This window comes from Octopus sinensis, linkage group LG9 (genome assembly GCF_006345805.1).
Source record: "Octopus sinensis linkage group LG9, ASM634580v1, whole genome shotgun sequence".
In the NCBI taxonomy this organism is placed as follows: Eukaryota; Metazoa; Mollusca; class Cephalopoda; order Octopoda; family Octopodidae; genus Octopus; species Octopus sinensis.
The window spans coordinates 75350736-75373998 of NC_043005.1; the positions used below are offsets into that span (position 1 = coordinate 75350736).

General features: G+C 34.6%; 1 protein-coding gene across 4 annotated transcripts in view; it reads right to left on the minus strand.

Annotated features, from left to right (window-relative positions):
- Positions 1–5920: 5920 nt before the first annotated feature.
- Positions 5921–23263, minus strand: part of LOC115215652 (E3 ubiquitin-protein ligase RNF126) — a 50913-nt gene continuing 33570 nt past the window's right edge. For 2 of the 4 annotated variants that reach the window (XM_029784908.2, XM_029784907.2), the window contains exons 7-9: positions 22619–22712; positions 12512–12627; positions 5921–7240 (exon numbers count right to left, since the gene is read on the minus strand). In XM_029784908.2, coding sequence (XP_029640768.1) covers positions 7148–7240; positions 12512–12627; positions 22619–22712 — 303 coding nt within the window. In that variant the 3' untranslated portion in view covers positions 5921–7147. Of the gene's footprint in view, positions 7241–12511; positions 12628–17455; positions 17536–17858; positions 18157–22618; positions 22713–23263 lie in introns of those variants that run through there. The other 2 variants (XR_005000704.1, XM_029784909.2) reach the window with 2 other exon arrangements.

The window sequence follows — 23263 nt, forward strand, 5'->3', positions numbered from 1 at the left end:
TAGGAATATAAATAATAGAATAAAAAAACAAACCCCTTATATATCTAATAGGGTTCGAAAATTTGAAAAGTATGATGCATCTGCTGATAGGAATGATATTATTTGGTTTATAATTCCATTCGCTAAACAAATTAAGAATAATTTGGTTGGGGCCTTATACAAACTTTTTTCTAAACACCTTACAAAGGAAAATAGGTATTATACTATTAACACTAGGATTTTTAAAGTTGTCTTTTTTGGTATCACATAACTTGCCCCAGATTATATCTTAAATTAACAAAAAACAAATTATCTAATTTTTATAATAATTATAACTGTAGAAAATGCAACAATGGTAATGCTCTTAGAACTTGTTAATAAGTAATGTGTATTTGAGTCGGCCCGTGTACAAGGGGAAACAACCCAAATTAAATCCCATCTCAACCTCTTGACTACAGGTAACAGGGCAAATAGTAATCATATTGAATGTAATGATATAAAACAGAATATGAGTAGTAATGAAAATATATTTTGTGATTGCAAGGTTAGAAGCAAATGTTTATTCAAAAATTATTGTGAACAAAAATAATGAAATCTGAAGGTAAGAGCTCCTTTCAAGTAGGAGCAATGCAAAATTTTATCAAGAGATGTATATCTTATGATATTTACATCTTTAATAATAGGATCAAGTCCTCTAGTACCAGTCTCAGTAACTATATTTGGAATTTGAAAGACAAGAAAAAAATGTTTTTCTGTGGAGTGGGAAATTATAAGCAAGGCTACTGCTTATAAAATTAGAAATTCTTTTTGCTTTCTGCCTCGAAGAATTATAGCAAATCCTATTCTCCAAGCGGCACCTTTGAAATACAAGGATTGAGACTGGTTTTTCATGTTCACACATGTAAATGGACTCGCAAAAACTACCATTAGATATATTATTATAAATTAATTATATATCAAAGCTACTAATACTTTGAATTGGTTGGTATTTCATGTTTAGTACACTAACATCTGTAACTGTAAAGAATTAAGAATTCTTAATAGATATCATATAAACATTAAATTTTATATTAAAATATTAATATTTCATCTTATGAGAAAAGTGACTGATTTTTCATGTATTCACACATGTTTATGGGTGTTCAAAGAAACTATCATTGGATATCTTATAAATAATTAATTATATGTTAAAACTATTTCAAATTTGAATCTGTTGATACTTCACATCTTATTACACTAGTATCTGTAAATATAAGCATTAAAGAATATATATAAAAATAATAATTAAATGGTAAAGATGTATACTAAGCTTTCTGCACAGGTAACAGTATCATTGCCGTTTGCTATAGATATAATTAAACACTTTTCTCATGAATATGTCGATATTTTATAATATAATTATTAAACTAAGGCAAAAAGAATTGATTTTACAGTTGTGGCTTTAGTAATATTAGGTTTTTATGTAAAAAAATTTTATCAATTGTATTTTGGTAACATTTAAATTTTCTTTTGTTTACATAGTTGTATTGACCATAACTATTGTGCACAAATATAGAGGATACATGATGATAAGCAGTTTTTGATACGCACAATTTTTGTTGGATTCCATATTTTAATAAACACACTATTACATGAGGAATGTTACTGCACGCTCTTTATATATATATATATATATATATATATATATAAAAAAAAAAAAACACCTAGTTCACTCTAACTGCAACACAACCACCAGTAACTATTACATATTACAAACCCACGTGCACAACTCTATCATACATGTTTGTTTTATATATATTTCTACTTGTTTTTTTTTTTAAATACATACATTACCAAAACGCTCACATCTGAGCCTGTCAAGGCTCAACCAACATGTTAGAATGTAACTCCTTTCTAGGAAATTCTCCCCTGATGAAATACCCAATTAACCAGTTTCAAATCAATTTAATTTTTCTAAGTGAATTGGATATGGAAACAGCTGTAGGGACAAGAATTTCATATTATATTGACTTGAATATCTATGAATAAACTGATGCCTATATGTCAGTTTCTCCATTTTATTTTTCTCATTCATAAATATTTTAAATCCACATATCCATCAGTGCAAAACTAACATTGTTTTTCATTGGACACTGGTATAATCTGAAGAACTAGGATGCAAACATCCCTTGAAGGCATATAGGTGCTTAACATGACTTTATATACACATCACACACATATCTTCAGATGCTGTTCTTGTCTCCAGACAAAGCAATATTTCCCCCTCATAAACACAATGGCCAGATATGAATTCACAGAATATTACAATCAAATGGTGACGTATTTTTGTGAATAGAGACCATTTAGTAAGTGTATATCAAGACAAGGGAGCAAAAACACAAACACACAGATGTTTCCACTTACCAACACTCTTCACTCAGAAGGTTTTGTTGACCTTAAAACTAGACTACAAAACACTTGCACAAGGTGACACATGCAGCAGTTGCAACATAAACCATGCAACCATGTCTGTGCATGCATGCACACATCATCATTACCATTTAAATGTCTGTGTTGGTAGGAGTTGGATGGCTTGACAAGATCTGGTGTGTCCAAAGACTGCACAGAGCCCTAATGTCTATCTGGCATAATTTTTAGTGGATGCCCTTCCCAATACCAACCACCTTAGTGTCAACATATTCACATTATATATATATATAGGGAGAGTTCACGAAAAAAAACACAAGACGAAGACAGGTGATGTACAAAACAAACAAATGTATTAGTATAACGCTCAGGAATTGAAAAAGTCTTACATTTTGAGCCTATGCTCTTCTACAGAAAGGGACACAGAAAAAAACAAGGTGAGAAAAAAATGTGTGTAGTGGCTACCAATACATACACACACACATATTAGGGGTAACACTGAGGATTCAGTTGCCCAATCAACTGAATAACTTACTCCTGAATTAGCATGAGATGCTCAGCACTACACAGACACATGTACCCTTAATGTAATTTTTGGGCAGCATCAGGATGACACAGTGCAGTGTGCACTGAGGCTACACCCTTGAAGTACAGAGACATGCTTCAACAGTTTCCATCTGCCCAGTTTGACTCAAGATAAGGATTAACCAGCATTTATTCACATTGTTTTCAGTTACTCATGCATAATCATGTAGCTTCAAGATTTTTGATATGTGATTGTTTGTTTTAGAATGACATTGTAGGATTAGCGAGAGAGCCCTAATATGGTCAGCTTGAACATGACCCAGGCAGAATATTTGGGCCAGATTTGGCTGATTTAAATGCTAAAGGGCTAACCTGAGGCTAGAGAAAAATGATATCTGCCCAATGTGCCATGCAGTGGAACCAAACCAGAGCTGTGAAATGAATTGGCTATTCTGCTGCACTGCATCCACAGATATAATACATGTGGGGAAGAAGGGGCTTAGATATTCTTTTATTTGTTTCAGACACTGGACTGCAGCCATACTGGGGCACCACTTCGAAGGGCTTAGTCGAACAAATCGACTCCAGTACTTATTCTATTTGTCTCTTATTGCTGAACAGCTAAGTTATGGGGACAAGAAAATAACACTGGTTATCAAGCAGTGGTAGGACACATACACATGTGGAAGGCTTCTTTCAGTTTCTGTTAACTCTACTCACAAGGCTTTGGTTGACTTGGGGCTATAGTAACAGATATATGCCAAGGTTGCCACACAGTGGGACAACCTGGAACCATGTGGTTGGGAAGCAAACTTCTAACTACATAGCCACACCTACACATTTTATTTATTAAAATTTATGTATTAAGTCTTTCCTTGTTTGTTTTGCAAAATAGTGGTTTTGTCTCGAATAATATTTTATATATATATATATATATATATAATGTGTGTGTTGGGTGTCATGGAGGCAAAGTGACAGAGTTCCTTTTGAGTGTTAGGCCTCACAGAAGCAATGACCGAGACCTTTGGCATTGTCATGCTTAAGACTCATCAAGCCAAGCAAAATTGCAGTCATGGCTGAAACCAGTGTCATACAAATGGCATCCATGTCAGTGGCACATAAAAGCATATATTACACTCTCAGTGTGGTTGGCATTAAGAAGAGCATCCAGCCATAGAAAACCATGCCAAATCAGACTGGAGTCTGGTAAAGCCTTCCAGCTTACCAGTCCTGGTCAAACCGTCCAACCCATGCCAACATGGACAATGGATGTTAAATGATGATATATATAACACATAAATATACAAAAGTGTTTATGCTACATGATATACACAAGTTAACACCCCACTTTGCATGAGACAACCTTATCAATGCTGATGACATGATTAAAATCCACCTTGTACTCTTTGTAAAGTTGTAGGTGATAGCAAGTGCATCAAGACATCGATGCAATAATTAAATAAAATGTGCACTTTGCAAGCCCTTTCAAACATTGTCTAAGATGGCAGAAACTCTCTGTAAGAACTCGTACAGAGTAGAGCAGTCTCTTTGGACTTCACCTGGGGCAATCTCTCTAGTGTCATTAACATGATAAAATGAACCCAAGTCGACTGGGTTTTCTTTTGTGTGGACAAAATGACACCTTAAAAACCTGTGAAGCAGAAAACCAATGTAAACTAACACAGTAATGGAACATTTGGGGGTGGAAGAAGGGGTATTAACAAAAGATATGACAAAAGGTTAACATTTTAAATTATTTTACAGAAAAAAAAAACACAAACAAAATTGAATATATAGACATCAATATATAAGTACCAAGAGATTTTATGAATAGATCTGAAGCTGCTCTCCAACACAGAAACTAGGTTATTTGATAGGAAATGAGACAACACAACTAGATAGTCACGTGTTATGTAACTGTACACATGTGGTTTGCATGTATGTATATCTGTAAATGACTTATGCATGTTCATGTTTGTACCAATGTATGTGGGTCTGCGCATACACACACACACATACACAAATTCTTCGATGGTATGTAAATGAAATACTTCAAACTGGATGGAGATGTATTTTACAGAATCGGTAGTGACTTGTAATTTCTTTACTCGCCATGCCTTCTCAGGTTCGGTGAAGCCCAGTTTCAAATTTTTTTTTGCTGAAGCAGTTAAATAACTTCTTAATGAACAAGTGTCCTAATAATCACAGATAAATGTAACCTCATAATCTGAATATAGCATCTGCAATTTTCTCCTTAATAAAAGCAAGCATAGATGCTCACTTTTATTAAGACAATGTTGATATTTGCTGTATAACAGATTTTAACACTAATGTACATTTACTCTTATCTGCTGCAGATCATTATGGTGGTCTGCTGTGCCTACATTTTTACAAAAGCTTTCATAGGAATATTCCACCAGTAATCTTTCATAATGTCTATGAATATGCCCTCTAGATCTTTGTAGCTTCTTATATTGTGGTCTTCAGATCCATCCATTTTACAAGGTGCATTGTACATTTTGGTCACTACATACTCCCTGCAAAGTAGACTGTTGCAACGAGATTTTTGGACAGCTGCTTGTGATGTAGGTCACATTTTTGGTGCTAATTCCCACAGTATCTGCAGCAGCTCTTACATCTAAGCATGCAAGATATACAGTGTGTGTATGTGTATGTATGTACAGAGTTATGTATGTAAGCAAATCTTTTTGATTAAAATTTATTAGACAACAATCCTAATTTTAAATTAGGATAAAAATAATAAAAGCAGTGATTTTAATTTGATTATATACAATGTTCTACTGAAACAGGAAACAAGACATTTGTGAAGCCTTATAATATACAAGTGTACAGTAATTCTCTACAAGTTATGTAGTAATAAAAACAACCTCCCCGAAATGAAAAAAAAAAAGTTTACAAAAGGGTAAAATCACCTGGATAAAATCCATTTGTATAGAACAACCAAAAGGAACAGGAGAAAAAAAAAGTAAATTGAGATCAAAAAGATCAATTTTCAGTTGAAGAATGGTATTTATTAAGCGTTAAAGAAGTTTTACTTTGTTGCTTATGTTTAAATATTTTGACTTTCTTCTCTCGTTTTGATGTACCAAATATGAACAAAAGAATAGTTAGTAGCTACCAATGGAAAAGTTCATTTGAAAGACTTCATAATTCAAAACTCCATTTAGGTAGCCACAATTTCAATGTCATATACATAAAACATCACTCGCAAATGCCATTTTGTCCTCAATTTAACAAGGATAAATATGGAATGAACAGAATTAAACCTATGATGTAATCTGTTATAAGTAAAGTATTTTCATGTGGATATACTGCAGTAAAATAATCATGGAGTTAATTTTTAAGTATAAACTGACAATAACTAAAAAAATTTATTTTCAACAAACTACTTCATTAGATTATCCACACGAAGAAAAATTTAATATTCAAATAAAAATTAAAATCTGAGAGACAATTCTGACCTTAAACTTGCATCTTCAAAACAAAAAAAAAACTACAAAACTAGAGAAGAAATGATTTATGGAAGAGCAATGTTGTATTTGATGCCCCCCAAACTATTTTGAAGACCGATTTAATAGATTTCTAACTACCTTTCATCAATCATGTAAGCTCTGGAGGGTAGATACGTTTATATACATTGTACATACAAAACGTCATGTTACATCAGATATTCACAACACCAAAGTTTGTTTTTCTCGAGTCATCAATAGAAAATGTCAAGTTTTATTTGAAGAGATGATTTTTGTCTCAAATCTTTCTCACACTGTAATAGTCTTTATTTTCTTTTATTTCTTCCCTTTCACCATCTAAACTGAAATAAAAAGTTTTCTTCCTTTTCACTCTTCTCAAATATTAATTACTTAATGAATGCGTCTTGAAATTACATTTATTTTCATGCTAATATATTAATTCATTTTTTTTTTAAACTATCACACACAAGTGCAAGGGTTGGCAATCTCTTATTTCCACATTCATTAAATGAACACGGAAATCCAATAGATTACAATTGACAAATTATACAGTATATTTTTTTTCTTGATAAGATATGAATGCTTGTGCATGTATAACGAACTTATTATCTTTTTTTTAAAACATACATTCATAATCAAATGCATGAATATGTCCAGGATACATAAAAGAGGTTCCAAAAATAAAAGTATTGAAAACAAAATGTTGGAAGGGAAGAAAATCTGAAGTGTGAAATTTAGGGATTTTTTCAGCTTAAGTCCATAGAGGTTGAAGATGAATAGTGTTTTGCAGTTGTATCTCTTCCATTTAAGTCCTTTCGGCAAACTGGACAATTCCCATGCTACAATAATAGAGAGCACCATTACAAAAGAAAAATATCAATACAAATCTCGGTAAATATTCTCCAATAGAAAATGTAAAATAAATCCCGATCCAGTTTGTAGTATTTCATTTATAAGCCTTGAAAGAATTTCACATACACTCGTGCATATATACACAAATACACACATATACATAAACGTGTATAAAATCATGCATATATACGCATACATACACACATCTATATTTATGAACATATCTATACATTAACACATAGTTATAAATACATTATATATATATATATATATATGTGTGTGTGTGTGTGTGTGTGTGTGCAGATGTAGGTATATACATATATTCAAATATATATAAACATATGTGCACATATGCATATGCGCACATGTACATACAATCATATATATATATTACATAAATACACAAATATCCATACTTATACATACATCCAAACACAAATATACATATACACACCCATAAGTGCACACACAAATGCACATACAAATCTCAACTTATTCCTTGTTATTTCCATCTATGCTGGAGTGTAATAGACTTAACTATATTGAGGCAGATTTTCTACAGCTGGGTGCTCTTGCTGCCACCTACACCTGAACATTTGTTCACTGGAGAATGTGAACAGATGTTCAGTAATTCAAATGACCTGTAATGACGAGTGAATAGACAAAATTTTAAGACCATTTCCCTGCTCAAAAATCAGAAGTACAGCGAAGACATTCTTTGTTTTCTTTCAAAGTATTCTTCAACTTTATTTCTTTTAGACCAATCTTACTTTATAAGCTTTTCACAAAAACAGCTACTCTTAAATTTTCCTAAGTTTTGTCTTATACGTTGTTTGTTAGCATATGATATTTGTACGCACAGGCTAGACTGGTAAAAAAGTTTGCTTCCGAACCACCTGGTTCCGGGTTCAGTGAGCAAGTGTCTACTACAGCCTCAAGACAGACCAATGCTTTGTAAATGTATTTGGTAGATAAACAGAAAGAACCTTATTGTGTGTGTGTGTGTGTGTGTGTGTGTGTGTGTGTGTGTGTGTGTGTGTGTGTGTGTATACATACGTACATGCATGCTAGTTTTTTCCTACTTCACTGCCCAATGATTGTTGATGTGTTTACAACCCTGTAACTTAGAGGTTTGGCCGAACAGACTGATAAAATAAGTACTGGGGGTCAATACATTCAACTAAAATTCAAGGCAGTGCCTCAGCATGGCAGCAGTCTAATGACAACCAAGTAAAAGATAAAACCCAAAAAAAAAAAAAAAAAAAAAAAACAGCTATACCTATCAATGCCTTTAATGCTTGCTTAATCAGTAAGCTAATGATTCACATTGTCTAATTCTAATTGTATTTTTCTTATGCTGATTAAAAAAAAATATATAAATAGACAAACAAAAGAATCATTGGTACGATGAATTGAAGAGTCCAAGATTTTGTGTAAAACTACACAGTTCTGCTCAAACCACCACTTTTTTTTATGGAACCAGCCATCTCATACTGTACATTTAAAGGAGTTTACTCCAACAAGCCCCTTTTTCTTCATCTTTCTACCTCACTATATACTTTGTCACTAATCCTCACCTTTCTCTCTTTCCATATATGTTTTTCTTTCTGCCTCTAATCCTCTGTACTAATTGTCATTAACATCAGGTCCTACACTCAGAGTCAGAACCTCCATTGTAACCACAAACATCAGTAGGATTCACACAATCTCATGCATTTCAAACCTCACTTCACTCTCTTAACCGTTACCATCTTTAAGACTGTGTACATTCTCATACATCAACATTACTACTCTAATTAACAATTCCTCCACTCCTGTCCCTCTCAATGCCCATGTCACTATATTATATGTAACCCCTATCAAAAGCTTTCTTCACATCAAACCCAAGAAACAATTTATGCCCCCAAGATTCTTCTCTACTGCCTTGCAATAACTGCATCAGTCAATCCCCCTTTTTGGCATAAAGCCTAAACTGCATTCCATTTCATCTTAAGACCACCTCCTCCAATGCACCTTCCTTCTTTTTTTTTTTATTTATTTTTTGTCTTCCAAGTACTTGGTGACGCTGTCAGTGTGTCACTTAAAAGCTCCCAGTTCACACTGTAAAGTAGTTGGTGTTCGGAAAGGAATCCAGCTGTAAAAACCATGCCAAAACTGACCTAGCCTATGCTTGTGCCACGTAAAAAGCACTAAGTCCACTCTGCTGAGTGGTTAGTGTTAGGAAAGGCATCCAGCTGTAAAAATCCTGCCAAAACAGTCACAGAAGTCTGGTGCACTACCTGGCTGGCGGACGTTAACTGATGATGATTTTCTACTGTATTCTCTCCATTAGCACTCTATCAGAACAAAAAATGGAAGTATTGGATAATCTGTTCCTTACAATCTACAATCCTGAGGATCACTAAGCCTTTGTATAGGGAATTGCGAGTACCACAGAAATAAATTTTTTTCTAAAACCAACATGCAGATTTCTCATATCATCACATACACCAACTTTCCCCAGCTTTCATCATCTACCCCACACTATCTTCAGGTTTGGTCCTATTTTCACTTTTTATTTCTCATATTCTCAAGTTATTTATCAGCTATCTCCTCTGCTGCTCTTATGACTCCACTCTTTCTCCACACTGAATATCACCTCAATATATTTCTTCCATAAGTCTATCTGGATTCAAAACAAATTCTCCCATTTCATCTACTAAACACTGTCACAATATTTATTTGTTGACTACATATAAACATTGACAGACATAGGCACATACAAATACAGAAGTACAAACACACACACATATATATACATATATAAATATACACGTGCATATAAATATATACCCACATATATACATACATAACTATTCAAATATATGCACACATTGGATGTTGTTTACCTTGACGTGCCACATAAAAGACTTAAGGCAGAACTCTCTGCAATGAGTGTGAAAGACGATCTTTTTAAGTGGTTGGAATACTTCATTCTCACCCAAAAAAAGGTAGTCATGGTTCTAGGATAGCATTCATCATTCTAGGAGATGTCATCTGGTGTACCGTAGGGATCTTGGCTCCTTTTTGCTTGTTGCATACATTAATGACATAGATGCCAACTTAAAAAATGTCACAGCGCTGAAATGAGATCAGGCTGTACCTTGAAATAAAAAGGACAGATCCTGAACACAATGCAACAATGGATCATGGACTGGCAACTCAAGCTGTCTGTGGACAAGTGTATCACCATGTATTTTGGGAGGAAAAACCCAGATTCCACATACTCTCTCCACAACACTAATATCAAGAAGTCTTCTTGTGAATGTGACCTGCACAATCAGTGCTGAACAAAGAACATCTCTAAAATTGACTTTCAGAAACATTTTTTCCCCACTCAGAGTCGCTGAAGCATGGAACAAGCTACCTCCATAAGTTGTTAGCTGCCGAGACATTGCATCCTTTAAAACTTCTATGCTTCCTGAAATTCTCCAATACTACACCTGATATCCCTGCACCACACGCATGCACATATATATGAGTCATACCCTATTCACTTTGCTGACATTTGTACATAATTCTATGTACTATACATGCACCTTTGATGAGTTGTAGTGCACCCGAGCACTATGCACAATTTCATTATTATATGCTTGTATGTACACATACACATTCTTTTTAATGCCCTCTTCCATGTTTGCATGGACCTTAGAAAATTCACCGAGACATTTTTTGATGGCTGGAATGCTCTCCCTGTCATCAACATTCACCTTATTTCAAGAAAGGCAATACTTCCCCAGGTCCTTCAAACAATGACCAGCACAGCACGACAGGTTTCCACATAAGATTGCGAACAAATAACACTGCTTGTATGACTACATTTGTTCACAATTACAATTAACGTATAATGTCAAGACACAGACACACAAACAATAGGTGTCTCTCCGTTTTTAACAAATCCACTCATGAGGCTTCGGCAGGCTCAAGACTAAAAAAAAAGAGACACTTGCCGAGGGTGTCAGACAGTGGGACTGAACCTGAAACCATGCGGTTGTGAAGCAAACTTAATCACAAAGCTGTGTGTGTGTGTGCATATCATGATCATATATATACATATACACACACACACATGCATGTAGACATGCACCCACGAGTATACACACACAATTTGCGAGTATACACACACACACACACAATTTGCGAGTACACACACACACAATTTGCGAGTATACACACACACACATCCACATGAGTACAGATATTCACACACATCCACAAATATATATACCTCCTTACAAATACACATAGAGACACATATCCACACCATTCTCAATGTCTCGAAAAATTAAGCCAAAATAATAGTCAAGAGTGAATGCTCAACAGCTCAAATAGTCAACACGGTGCCATAAATGCTCACGGCTAATTTGGATTGTCCAATACATTTTTTCGTGTGTTGACTGAAACCAAAAGAGGGCATTATCTATTCCAAATGCATCCAAATATTCGATTAAAATGCAACAAACTCTGGGTATTAGTGAAAATTTCGTCACCCCACAACACTTTTGTTTTATGGTTTGTGACACTTTGTCAGTTAGATAAGCATTTTTGAATAAAAGGTGGGGAAAAAAGTATATATAAGTGTGTGTGTGTGTGTGTGTGTATGTATATATATATATTGATGGGCAAAAGTAGGTATACAGTTGATTAGCATGACTGGAATTTTCTTTTTCAATAAGCAATTCATAAGTTGATTAAGGGTCATCATCATTGTTTAACATCCATTTTCCCATGCCGGCATGTGTTGGACAGCTCAACATGGAGCTGGCCAACAGTCCACACAACAAATGTCCATTGTGACATATTTTCTATGGCTGGAGTTCTTAACACCAACAGAGGGTGCTTTTTAGATGCCAGCAGCACAAGTGCGTTTATGCAGCACAAGTGTGGGTGCATTGTATGTAGTACTAGCTCCTGAAAGGACAAGCCTGTATGTATGGAAGAGAGCAGTTTTACTTAGCTTGATGCCCAGCATTCGAAGATCTTTCCTCACCACTTTGTCTTACGTCTTCCTGGGTCTACCCCTTCCACAGGTTCCCTTCACAATTAGAGCTCAGCACTTCTTTACGCAGCTAGGATGGCTGCAGGAAAAGCCTAGTTCATTGGAAGGCCTGAATTTTGATGCCTTCCAATGCTCGAGTCAGAAGCAACTGTATACCTACTTTTGCCCACCCCTGTACATACATTTATAGATGGTAAAGAACAATTCTAAATATACTTACCCTTAATAACCACTGATCTATACAATTTATGTGGTATTGATGATTGCAACCCAATTCTTTCACTTGTTCACTTAACTCAAATTCATTTAGACATATTGGGCATTGGAGGTTTTTGTCTAAAAGAGATAAAAAGTAAAACGACATCTCAGATTGAAAGGAGACATTTGAAAACAGATAGAAATAGCTATAAATTTGGAAGCAGGAAATTACATGATTAATAAGCACAAAAAAAAAAAAAAACCTCCTACACACCAAATATTTTTTATTGCATTTACGTTTAAATAAGAGACAGAGAGAGAATTAAAATTTGTTTCAAGAAAAAACTGATTGTTGAGAGAGAAATACAGTGTATGTGTGTGAAAGATAGATAGGTAGACTTGCCACCAAAGTAACCAACAAGACTTTCACTGTGTAACTCTACTATGAAAGAAAAGGTACGTGCATGATTAACAGATATTTTTACTGGCAGCATAGCAACAAGGTAAAGACCAAGTTTTAATAACATTGTGGGAAGATACATTTTATTTGCAATTTACACATTAAAAAGAGTACACTGGCCTGTTAATTGTTCATTTCTGATACTGCAAATAATGATATACATACATACACAAAAAATGAAAAAGTGCTGGGTGTGGCACACACAAGAGGAAGGAATGTGAGATGGTTTGGACGTGATGTGTAAGAGCGAGAATGGCATTCAGATTACTGTTAAATGTAATGCTTATCTATTCACATCATTTTGAAATAATCATGCTTTATTTCGTAGTTTCAAGATTTCAACGATGGGATTCTTTATTTTTAGGAAGACATTGTAGGTAGGTATGAAAGGCAGGATCTAGCCAGTCTGAACATAAACCAGGTAGAATATCTGGGCCGGATATGGCTGGTTTTTAACTGCTGAAGGACTGAAGTAGATGGTACCCATGGAGGAGGATGACCTAGGAGTAAGTGGGCATGGAATGAAGTGGAGAGAACTGATCTCAAGATGTTAAGCCTCACAGCAGAGATGATGATGGAAGATGTCTGGCAATATAATGTTCTAGAGAAGACCCACCCACCTCAGTGAAACTGAGTTCTGGAAGCACTATATACCCACCTTATTGAGCCAGACTCCACCTCGTCTTTATGCATTATGCTTGTCTCCCCACACCTATACCTGCAGCTCTTCATCTCTCTCTCTCCTCCCACTGCCAACTGTATCATCTTGTCATACCCCTACATACTCTTATTTCACCACTCGCTCCATTCCACTTGGCACTCGTGAACTCCCCGCTCACTCACCCACACCACCACTTCATTTACATTCACCTCCTTGAGGATATGAGGGATTGTGTGACTTCTGTTTTTCAACACTTAAACGGATGTCAAAACTGAATTGTGTTTTACAATCCTATCTCTTCCATTTAAAGCCTTCCAGTAAACTAGGTTAACTTAAACACAAAATATATATATATATACATTGGGGGAATAAAGGAAAATAAATTACTTTTTGAGGTATTAAAAAACACTGAAATTTCTTGCTTTAAATCTTAGTTATACAAGACATTGATATTTCATTTTCGTATATAGTTAACAAGATTCTTGATATGAACTTGTTGAAACAATTTACTGTATGTCACAAGGGTCATTGTGCCAATAACACACACACTGGTTCTATTTTACTTTATTATTTGTCAACTGCTAAACTATTTAACCAGTTGCTTAATTGTTTGATTAACCATTCAGTTATGTTTGTCAAAGCATTTTTGCCACCATTCATAATCTCATCAAATACATGCCCTCTGAAGCTGACCTGGAATGGAAGGGGACATGTTATTGATGAGGTCACAGATGCTGACTGATCAACCAGTTAACCTAACAAATAATTGGTTAAATAGTTAACCAATTGATCTTGCCAAGATCAATTTTGCCTTTCACCGTGGATAAATTAAGTACTACTCAAATACTGGGCTTAATGTAATTGGCTTATCTTTTCTGCCAAAACCTGCAGGCTCAGTGTCACAATTTGAAACTATTATTGGCATAATATTCCTGAGATACAAAACTAACAATATACTTATCACTGAAAAAAAAAAGTTGTATTTTAAGTTTTTAAATCTAATAGAAACAGTATCAAAATGAAGTTATAATCATTGCATATAATAGAAAACAGAACCAAATAAAGTATGCAGTGTGTGTGTGTGTGTATGTGTGCACTTGTGCATGCCCAGGCATGTGTATTCTCTTTTCTTTATTGGTAAATAGACCACCTAATGTTGATATTTGATACAGGGTATGAAATACTGTTCAAAAGCTGAACATTGGATCTGTAAGTTACAAAGTTGTTACAATCAACCCCAACATAATATAATTAACAAAATTATTTCATTATATCAAGAATATTGTTCCTTTTATAAATATTTTAAAAGCAATTCAATTTAGTGGCTACTTAAGTTTTACTCACTTTGTCAATATACACAAAGACAGTTTTTCATATATACCACCTCACACATCACCCAAATTGTAACATTCTATTTTTATATTTTCGTTTTCCACATGCCACTTTAAACGCATTCAAAATTAGTTCAAAATGTAAATGTTTTAATTAACTTTTTTTTTAAAGACTATTTTAATTTTCAACTATGGATACAACAGTAAATTAAACTATATTTTAATTTAAGATATTAATTCACTTCAAACTTTTGAAAAGTGTTGTGTTTCTGAGAAACTGGCCTTTCTTTGCACAACATTATTCTGCATCCATATTTAACACACATACACAGAGTACCAGACCAATTATCTGGTAAGCTTGGGATTAAAAGTGTCCCAGATTTCCAGAGAGTCTAAATATATACTTAAAATATAAAATAAACCATGAAAAGTAAACAATTAAGTCCTATTTAACAGATTCAAATTAATACACTTGTAAAGCAGGGTCTGTTTGGTATTTATTAATCCACTTAAAATATATATTTCACAAAGGATGAAAATTAAATGAAGAAAAATAAAGGACACGATTTTAACAAATACAGGTACAAATTAATACAATTCTACAGCAGAATATCTTCAATCTTTATCAAACCACTTTGAAAAGGTAAAAAAGAAAATTAAACCATATGCAAATTAACCAAATTCAAAAACACTGTCTATATACTCAATGCAGGATAATATATTGCATGATGTTGCACAATATTCCTGGCAGCCAGATAAGAGGTATGGTACTGTATTTAGTTTGACCCAGTAAAGTGTTATTCTTTCTACTCAACCACACAATGCCAAAACTGAAGAGAAATATAATTTCCTGCAATTATTGCTAGCTAGCTGCACTATTAAGTATCTAATGGAGGCATGGATTACTCACTACAATTGTTAAAACTATGTGAGAACAGCAACAACAAAAGCTCTGGAAAATGAAAATGTGAAGCAGGCATCCAACGGAGGAACTTTCAATCCAAGACTCAGTTTCATATCAGATTTTGCTGTCTCACTTAACAAAATACTAAAGCCGGTCTCTTCAACTTATCTGTTTGAATATTGAAATGCAGTGTTTCTCTCAGTATTATTTGCATATAATAATATTCAAGTGTATGCAATGGAAATAACTTATATTAGTTTACTTGTGCAGGTTAAGAAAAAGTATTTTTTTGTAGAAAAGCCAAAGAACCAATTTTGTTTTTTTGTTGTTTTTTTTTTAAATTTCTTCTGGAATATATTATTACACAGTTCTTTCTGCAATCAAAGTTGAATTTCAAAGAGGTGTCAATTCATAAGAAAAAGGAAGACTAAAATAGTTCTTTTTAATTACTGGTTAATTCTTTTTTCAGGTGGACCCAGACAATGATTAGAACTTACTCATTCCCTTTAATAAATTCTAATTAACTGTTGTACACAAACACACAACAAAGTATTTTATCATTAAATTTATTACTATTGGAAGTAAGCATGGTCATGGCCATGTAGCTAAAAAGTGTATTTTCCGAGTATGAGGTCAAGTTCAATAAACACCACTGCACATTATTATGGGCAGGTGTCTCCAACCAAAGCATCAGTATGACCAAAGCCATATCATGCAGAAACTATACAGAAGCTCATCATGGAACACTAGTGTAGACAAGAGACAACAGGACAAAATGATACTGTATAAGTTCCATCTAATGTTGCTTTTGTCCCTTATGAGATTGATATAACTGACTAAAACCATTGAAATTTCAACTAAGCATGGCCATAGTTCAAAAATCGCATTACAATGGTCAAATACATCCAGTGTATCTTTTCCAAATTTATAGCATTGTGCTAATATTAGAAGTTATGAATATATAGGTGGAGTGACAAATACTTACACTGAAATGCCTCAATGTATTTAGCTCCATCCCTCAATAAAACAGAATACAGTGGAGGGTTCACCAAATCATTGATTTAAACATATTTCCTTATATTGCAAGATGGGGGCGGGGGGTCAAAATGCTGAATTCTGAAGAAATTTTTTTGTAAGGTTTTGTATTAACGCTTGTTACTAATACACCCAATACTTTAACCATAATTTCCACCACGTACTTGAAATGAGTAGCAACAAATCTTACTATGTTAAGAGAATATGTATGGTTTTATTATACACCTGTTATACCTTATCTGTTATTTGGTGACATGAAATATGTGTTCTTCAAATTTTTTTTTTCCCCCCCAGTTATCTTTTCTATAGCATTACACTCTTGGAACAAAAGGATACCAGCTTCACATTTAGCAGTAGCCATTCTAAATTTGATGGTTTTTGAAAGTAGCAGCAGCAAAAGAAAAATGTAGCAAGCATAACCATGTTTTGGAAGTAGAGTCAAAAATATTCCAATTTCTGATAGTGATAGCAACTCTGACAGCAATATTGAAAGCAAGAACGAATTTATTCCAGAAAGACAATGCAGTGAAAATTTTTTAATATTTCTCTTCAAAATTTTTTAAAAGAAACCATACCCAATCACAATCTTCCTGAGGACTTGAAACCAATCGATTATTTCCTTTATTTTTTCCTATTGAAATGTTCCAGACAATAACTGCAGAAACAAATTGTTACGCAGAACATAAACAAGGGAAAAAAGACAGTCCATGGTCTTGTACATGCCTGAACAAAATTTGGGTATCTTTTGCAACAAACATTAAAGGCATTAGGAAGGTGGCTAACCAACTACTGAAACACATGTGAACCTTTCAGCGACCCCTAAATTTCTAGTATCATGACTAGAATATGGCTCTCAGTTTTTGAATATAGAAGACACCAGCAGTACCCCATATATGAGGGAAAGGACAATATGATCCATTATACAAAATAAAACACCTCCTGGACACTGTACAAGTTATTTAAAATCATGTTACTAACCTGGAAAAAAGGATGTCTGGTAGATTATGAATGCTGGATACAAATCTAGAATTATATTCCAGGCAAGCCCACAAAATTGGATAAATCTTTTGAAGTTTTAAATGGGTAATAACTACAGTAGTTGAAATCAGCAGGGATAAGGTTACAATGTAGTTGAGGAAATTAACACTTCCATATTATACCCAAGGTCATATATATAAATATATAAACTGGTATTTCAGTTTGGTCAGATCTGTAGTGAACTTAGAAGCTATGGCAACATATGTGTGTCACAGTAATTGCAAATAGAATAGGACTGCTGTTGGATATAAAAAGAAGCAAAATTAAAAATAGGTAAAATAAACTATTGGCAGGAAGGAAATTTGCCAACAACTCTATACAGAGATAGGAAATTAATTTACCTATCAACTTATGCTCAACTTCATGTTGTTGAGAAAAATGGCACACTATTTGTAAATCTCAAATACAATTACATAGACAATGTCGAACAGATGAATCAGATGTTGGGTGATTACATACTTGGTATGGGTACTGTGAATACTTCTTTTATGATACTATATACTTAACCACAAGAGAAGCAGAACTGATGCAATGATCTGCAGATCTGAGCATATGTTGCAATGCAATTGAGAACAGACAAATTATTCTATATAAAAAGTTTGATTTAGGCACAAGGCCAACAGTTTTGCAAGTGAGGGAGTTAGTCAGTACCAACAACCTTGGTAGTTGATTGGTACTTTTTTTTTAGCAACCCTAGAGAGATGAAAAGCTAAGTTGATATCAAAAGGATTTGGATTCTGGACACAAGTGTTGAACAAAGAATTTTTTCCAAAACTCTAAAGACTCAGCCAATAATTGAATACCTATTGGTGGTTAAATCAAAAAATTGCCGGAGAGATATCTCTAAACTCAGCCAATCTCAATAAAACAGAAAAAGAAAAAAAAAAGGAAAAAAAAAAAAAAATTCAATTGCCATAAGAGGTTGTGTTGAGAATGCCAACATCAGAAAAGGAAAGCTCCTAGCAGATGGCTAATTGAAACAACTTTCCAATGGGCATTCTGCCAGATTGTATAATGCAATGTAGGAAGCTTTACCACCTTTCACAAAAGAAGTGTGTGTGTGTGTGTGTGTAATATGAAATTTAATTTTGTAAAACACTATTTTTAAATTTAGCATTTTCAATTTTTTTTAATTATTAATCTAAACTTTTGATTTATCTATGAGTGACAAATATTAGTGAATCACTGAGTATGTGTGTGTATGTATTTACATAATTTGTTTCCAAGCAGTTCGGTTATTATTTCATAGTATTTTACATTTATACTGCATCCGTTTTATAGGCAAATTCAATTGAAAATCCAATAATGTGCATAATTCTTCTATATTACATTTGTCTGTGTTTAAAATACACTACTGTATAATGTGAACCTTTAAGGGTAATAACATCTCATGTAAAGTACTGACTTTTCTTTAATATTGATTTCAAATTTTGGCACAAGAACAGCAAGTTTGTAGGAATTAGTAAGTCAACTACATTGACCCCAGTGGTCAACTGGAACTTATTTTATCGACCCCAAAAGAAAGAAAGGCAAAATCAACCTTGGCAGAGTATTTTAAACTCAGAATGTAAAGACAAATGAAATGTCACCAAGCATTTTGCCCAGCCTGCTAATGACTGCCAGTTTGCCACCTTGACTGATTTTGCTTTAATATGATAAATGCAAGTGTTTAGTCAGATTTATAATTGAAAAGTTCATGTACCTTAAATGGAGAAAAAAAACTTAAATCCTAAGGTGACTTACAAACTTTACTGGTGTAAGCCATAAAAGTACACCTAGTTGAGTCAACATGGCAGATTTTTTTTCTAGAAAATCAGTTTGGTTATGATACTGATGGTAGTCTTATGTAAGTTTTACACTCATTTACACTTCTCTCTCTAACTGAGATAGCCATGTATCTTCTCTATTGCAAGTCACCTCTTTCTGTCTCCCAATTCATTACCAGTCACAAAACCACTTCCCTCAATACTTCTCCCAACTCAGTTGAGGGGGCTTGTCTTGCAAGTTACTAGGTGATTTCACTGCTGCTGGTGCCACATAAAAAGCACCCAGTGCACTCTCTAAAGTGGTTAGTATTAGGAAGGGCACTGAACCATAGCAACCATAATGAAGCAGACAGAGCCTGGAGCAGGCTTCTGACTCGCCAGCCCCAGTCAATTCATCCAACCCAAGCCAACACTGAAGGGGGGGGGGCATTAAATGACAATGATAATATAGTATTCAGTTTGTATAATGATGCAAGTGTGTTAGAGTTGTTACACGAGATCAATATGTTCATCATTTAAGTATGGTTTATAAAAGAAAACAAAACACCCCCTTTTTTTTAAAATATACATATAAAATATCAGTAAATGTCTCAATAAATTCTGATACAGTTTCATTATCTTTGCTATTCTCCAGTTAATTTAAGGTTATGCAAAAGCAGAGTTTTTCTTGAATTTTATAAAACATCTTTTGCTCGCATGAAATTCTGGCTTATTAGCAGTTTATTCCAATCTGCACATAAACTGATAAGACTTTTTTTAATTAATACAAGATGCAAGACTATTTCTTTCTATGCTGGCCATCAATGTATACTTTTACTGAATTCTCCATTTGTTACCAACACTTTACTGCATTTTAGGGACATAATTTTTACTGATATATTTCTTACATTATGCGGTGGTTGGTGTTAGGAAGGGCATCCAGCCGTAGAAACACTGCCAGATCTGACTGGGCCTGACGAAGCCTTCCAGCTTCACAGACCCCAGTTGACCCGTCCAACCCATGCTAGCATGGAAAGCGGACGTTAAATGATGATGATGATTATGCATGTCCTTTATTATTATCTCTAATAATTGAAAACTTTGTCACATTCAGAACCCTTATTATTGGAGCAAGACCACAAATTTGAGGGAGGGCGGGGCGGCAACAGTAGATTATATCAACTCTAGTGTTTGAATGGTACTTGATTTTATTGATCCTGAAAGGATGAAAAGCAAAGTCAATTTTGTCAGGATTTGAAGGCAGTCTGTAATCTATATATATAAAACTGTAGTTGTGTGAGTGTCTGTCCCCTTCGATTTAGATTCCTAACTACTCCCACATTTTGCGGTGCAGTTTAACCAAATTCAGGTATCTTATAGTCGTGATTCATATCGAGCCCGTCTGGGTATTAGTGCGCGTCTACGATTTAAAAAATAATTTAACATAATTTTTTATTCCATTTTAATGCATATTTTTTCGTGTGTCGATGGTGGCGGAGTTGGCGTCCATGGTCACAGCTGCACCTGTGTTGCTTCTCCCCCTTCTTCCCTCCCTCGTGAAGCTGTGGGGAAGGGAGTGTAAGGAAATCAACGTCGTAAAGCGTTGACAAGGAGACCAGCGTTCTTTTAGAACAACGACTTCATGGCTTGAAGACACCAAAACAGAAATGGCTAAGAAAGCCCGAATTGGCATCTATAAGGGAAGTAACTCTCTAAAAATGCTTATATAGTTATTTCCCTTACAAACCTGAGCAACGCCGGGCGATACTGCTAGTACATTATAAATTCACAATGCCATAAATTGAATAACCCACTGCATCAGTTTATTTACAACCAGAAACAGAAAAACTGAGCACATCCATCTATACAGACCATCTCACATGTGTAGAATATTATCCATTTATCAAAACTGGATAATTAGTGATGTCCCCTCCCACTGCATGAAAAACCTGTATAGTCATAATCATTATTATAAGGAGTAAGACCATACATCACTAAAAATATCTAAACATATCTAAATGTCTTGCATTAAGTTTAGCTTCACTCTCCATCACATTCCACATTTTGAGTGGGGATGGCACATAAAAGGGCACCATTTGAGCGTGATCGTTACTGGCACCTGTGCTGGTGGCATGTGTAAAAGGATTTGAGCAAGGTTGTTGCCAGTACCACCTGACTGGTCCCTGTGCCGGTGGCACGTAAAAGCACCCACTACACTCTCGGAGTGGTTGGCGTTCGGAAGGGAATCCAGCTGTAGGAACTCCGCCAGATCTGTTTGGAGCCTGGTGTAGCCATCTGGTTCGCCAGTTCTCAGTCAAATCGCCCAACCAATGCTAGCACGAAAAGCGGGCATTAAACGATGATGATAATGATCTAAATGTCTTACATTAAGTTTAGCTTCACTCTCCATCACATTCCTCATTTTGAGTGGGGATTCAATACAATGTAGTGTGCTGATCTCTACTTGGGTATAAATGATATTTAGTATGATCTGATCTATTCATTAAACAATCAATCCTTCATAAAAGGAATTTAATTCTTTCCTTTTGTTATAATGTAAAAGTTGGCGCAGAAGGAATCATTTTCAGACTGAGACATTATTTTGATAGATTCTTAAGAGCTACTAATTCATTTAACAATCATTTATAAATAGGATCTTATGAAGGATACAATTAGTGCAACTTTATTTAGGCCAATTTATTTAGTAGCTTCCAAGCTTTGTCAAATTGTTGAATTCTGTGGATATTGAATTAGTTAAGTTTAAGCAAGCCTAAAGACAAAGAATAATCAACTGATAGAAACATACCTGCTATACTCTGTACATAGTATAGATGGAATAATTTACAAATAAAATTGTTTGATTTGTTACACTTAAGGGCAGTAAATTATTCATATTGCAGTAACAATTAAAAAATGAATATATTGAATGAAACAAGAAAAAAAAATTCAACTTACCAACTTGTTCTTTCTTTATCTCAGTCAGAGCAAGAGCATCTATTTTGTCTTTCTCAGCTGGAGGGATACCTGCTCCATCAATTTGATTCATCAACTACAAAATGAAGATCAGAAATTTATCATTAAGCTAGACAGACAATATCACCATGTACATACACATTTCACACATACATACACACAAGTATACGTATCAAATTGGTGCTTTCTATTTGATACATGTGAAGGAACATGGCTCAGTGGTTAGTGTCAAGCTAATGATCATGAGGTTGTGAGTTCGAATACTGGACCGGGCTGTGTGTTGCGTTCTTGAGCTACACACTTTATTTCACATTGCTCCAGTTCACTCAACTGTAGAAATGAGTTGCAACATCACTGGTGCCAAGCTGTATTGGCCTTTACCATTCCCTTGGATAACACTGGTGGCATGGAGAGGGGAGGCCAGTATGCATGGGCAACTGCTGGTCTTCCATAAACAACCTTGCCCGGACTTGTGCCTGGGAGGGTAACTTTCTAGGTGCAATCCCATGGTCAGTCATGACCGAAGAGGGTCTCAGCATTTGATACATTCACTGTTTAACATGCCAAAAGCCCCACCGGATCTTGTTCAATCACTGAAGTTAAGTAGTAATGAGCCTAGTTAGTACT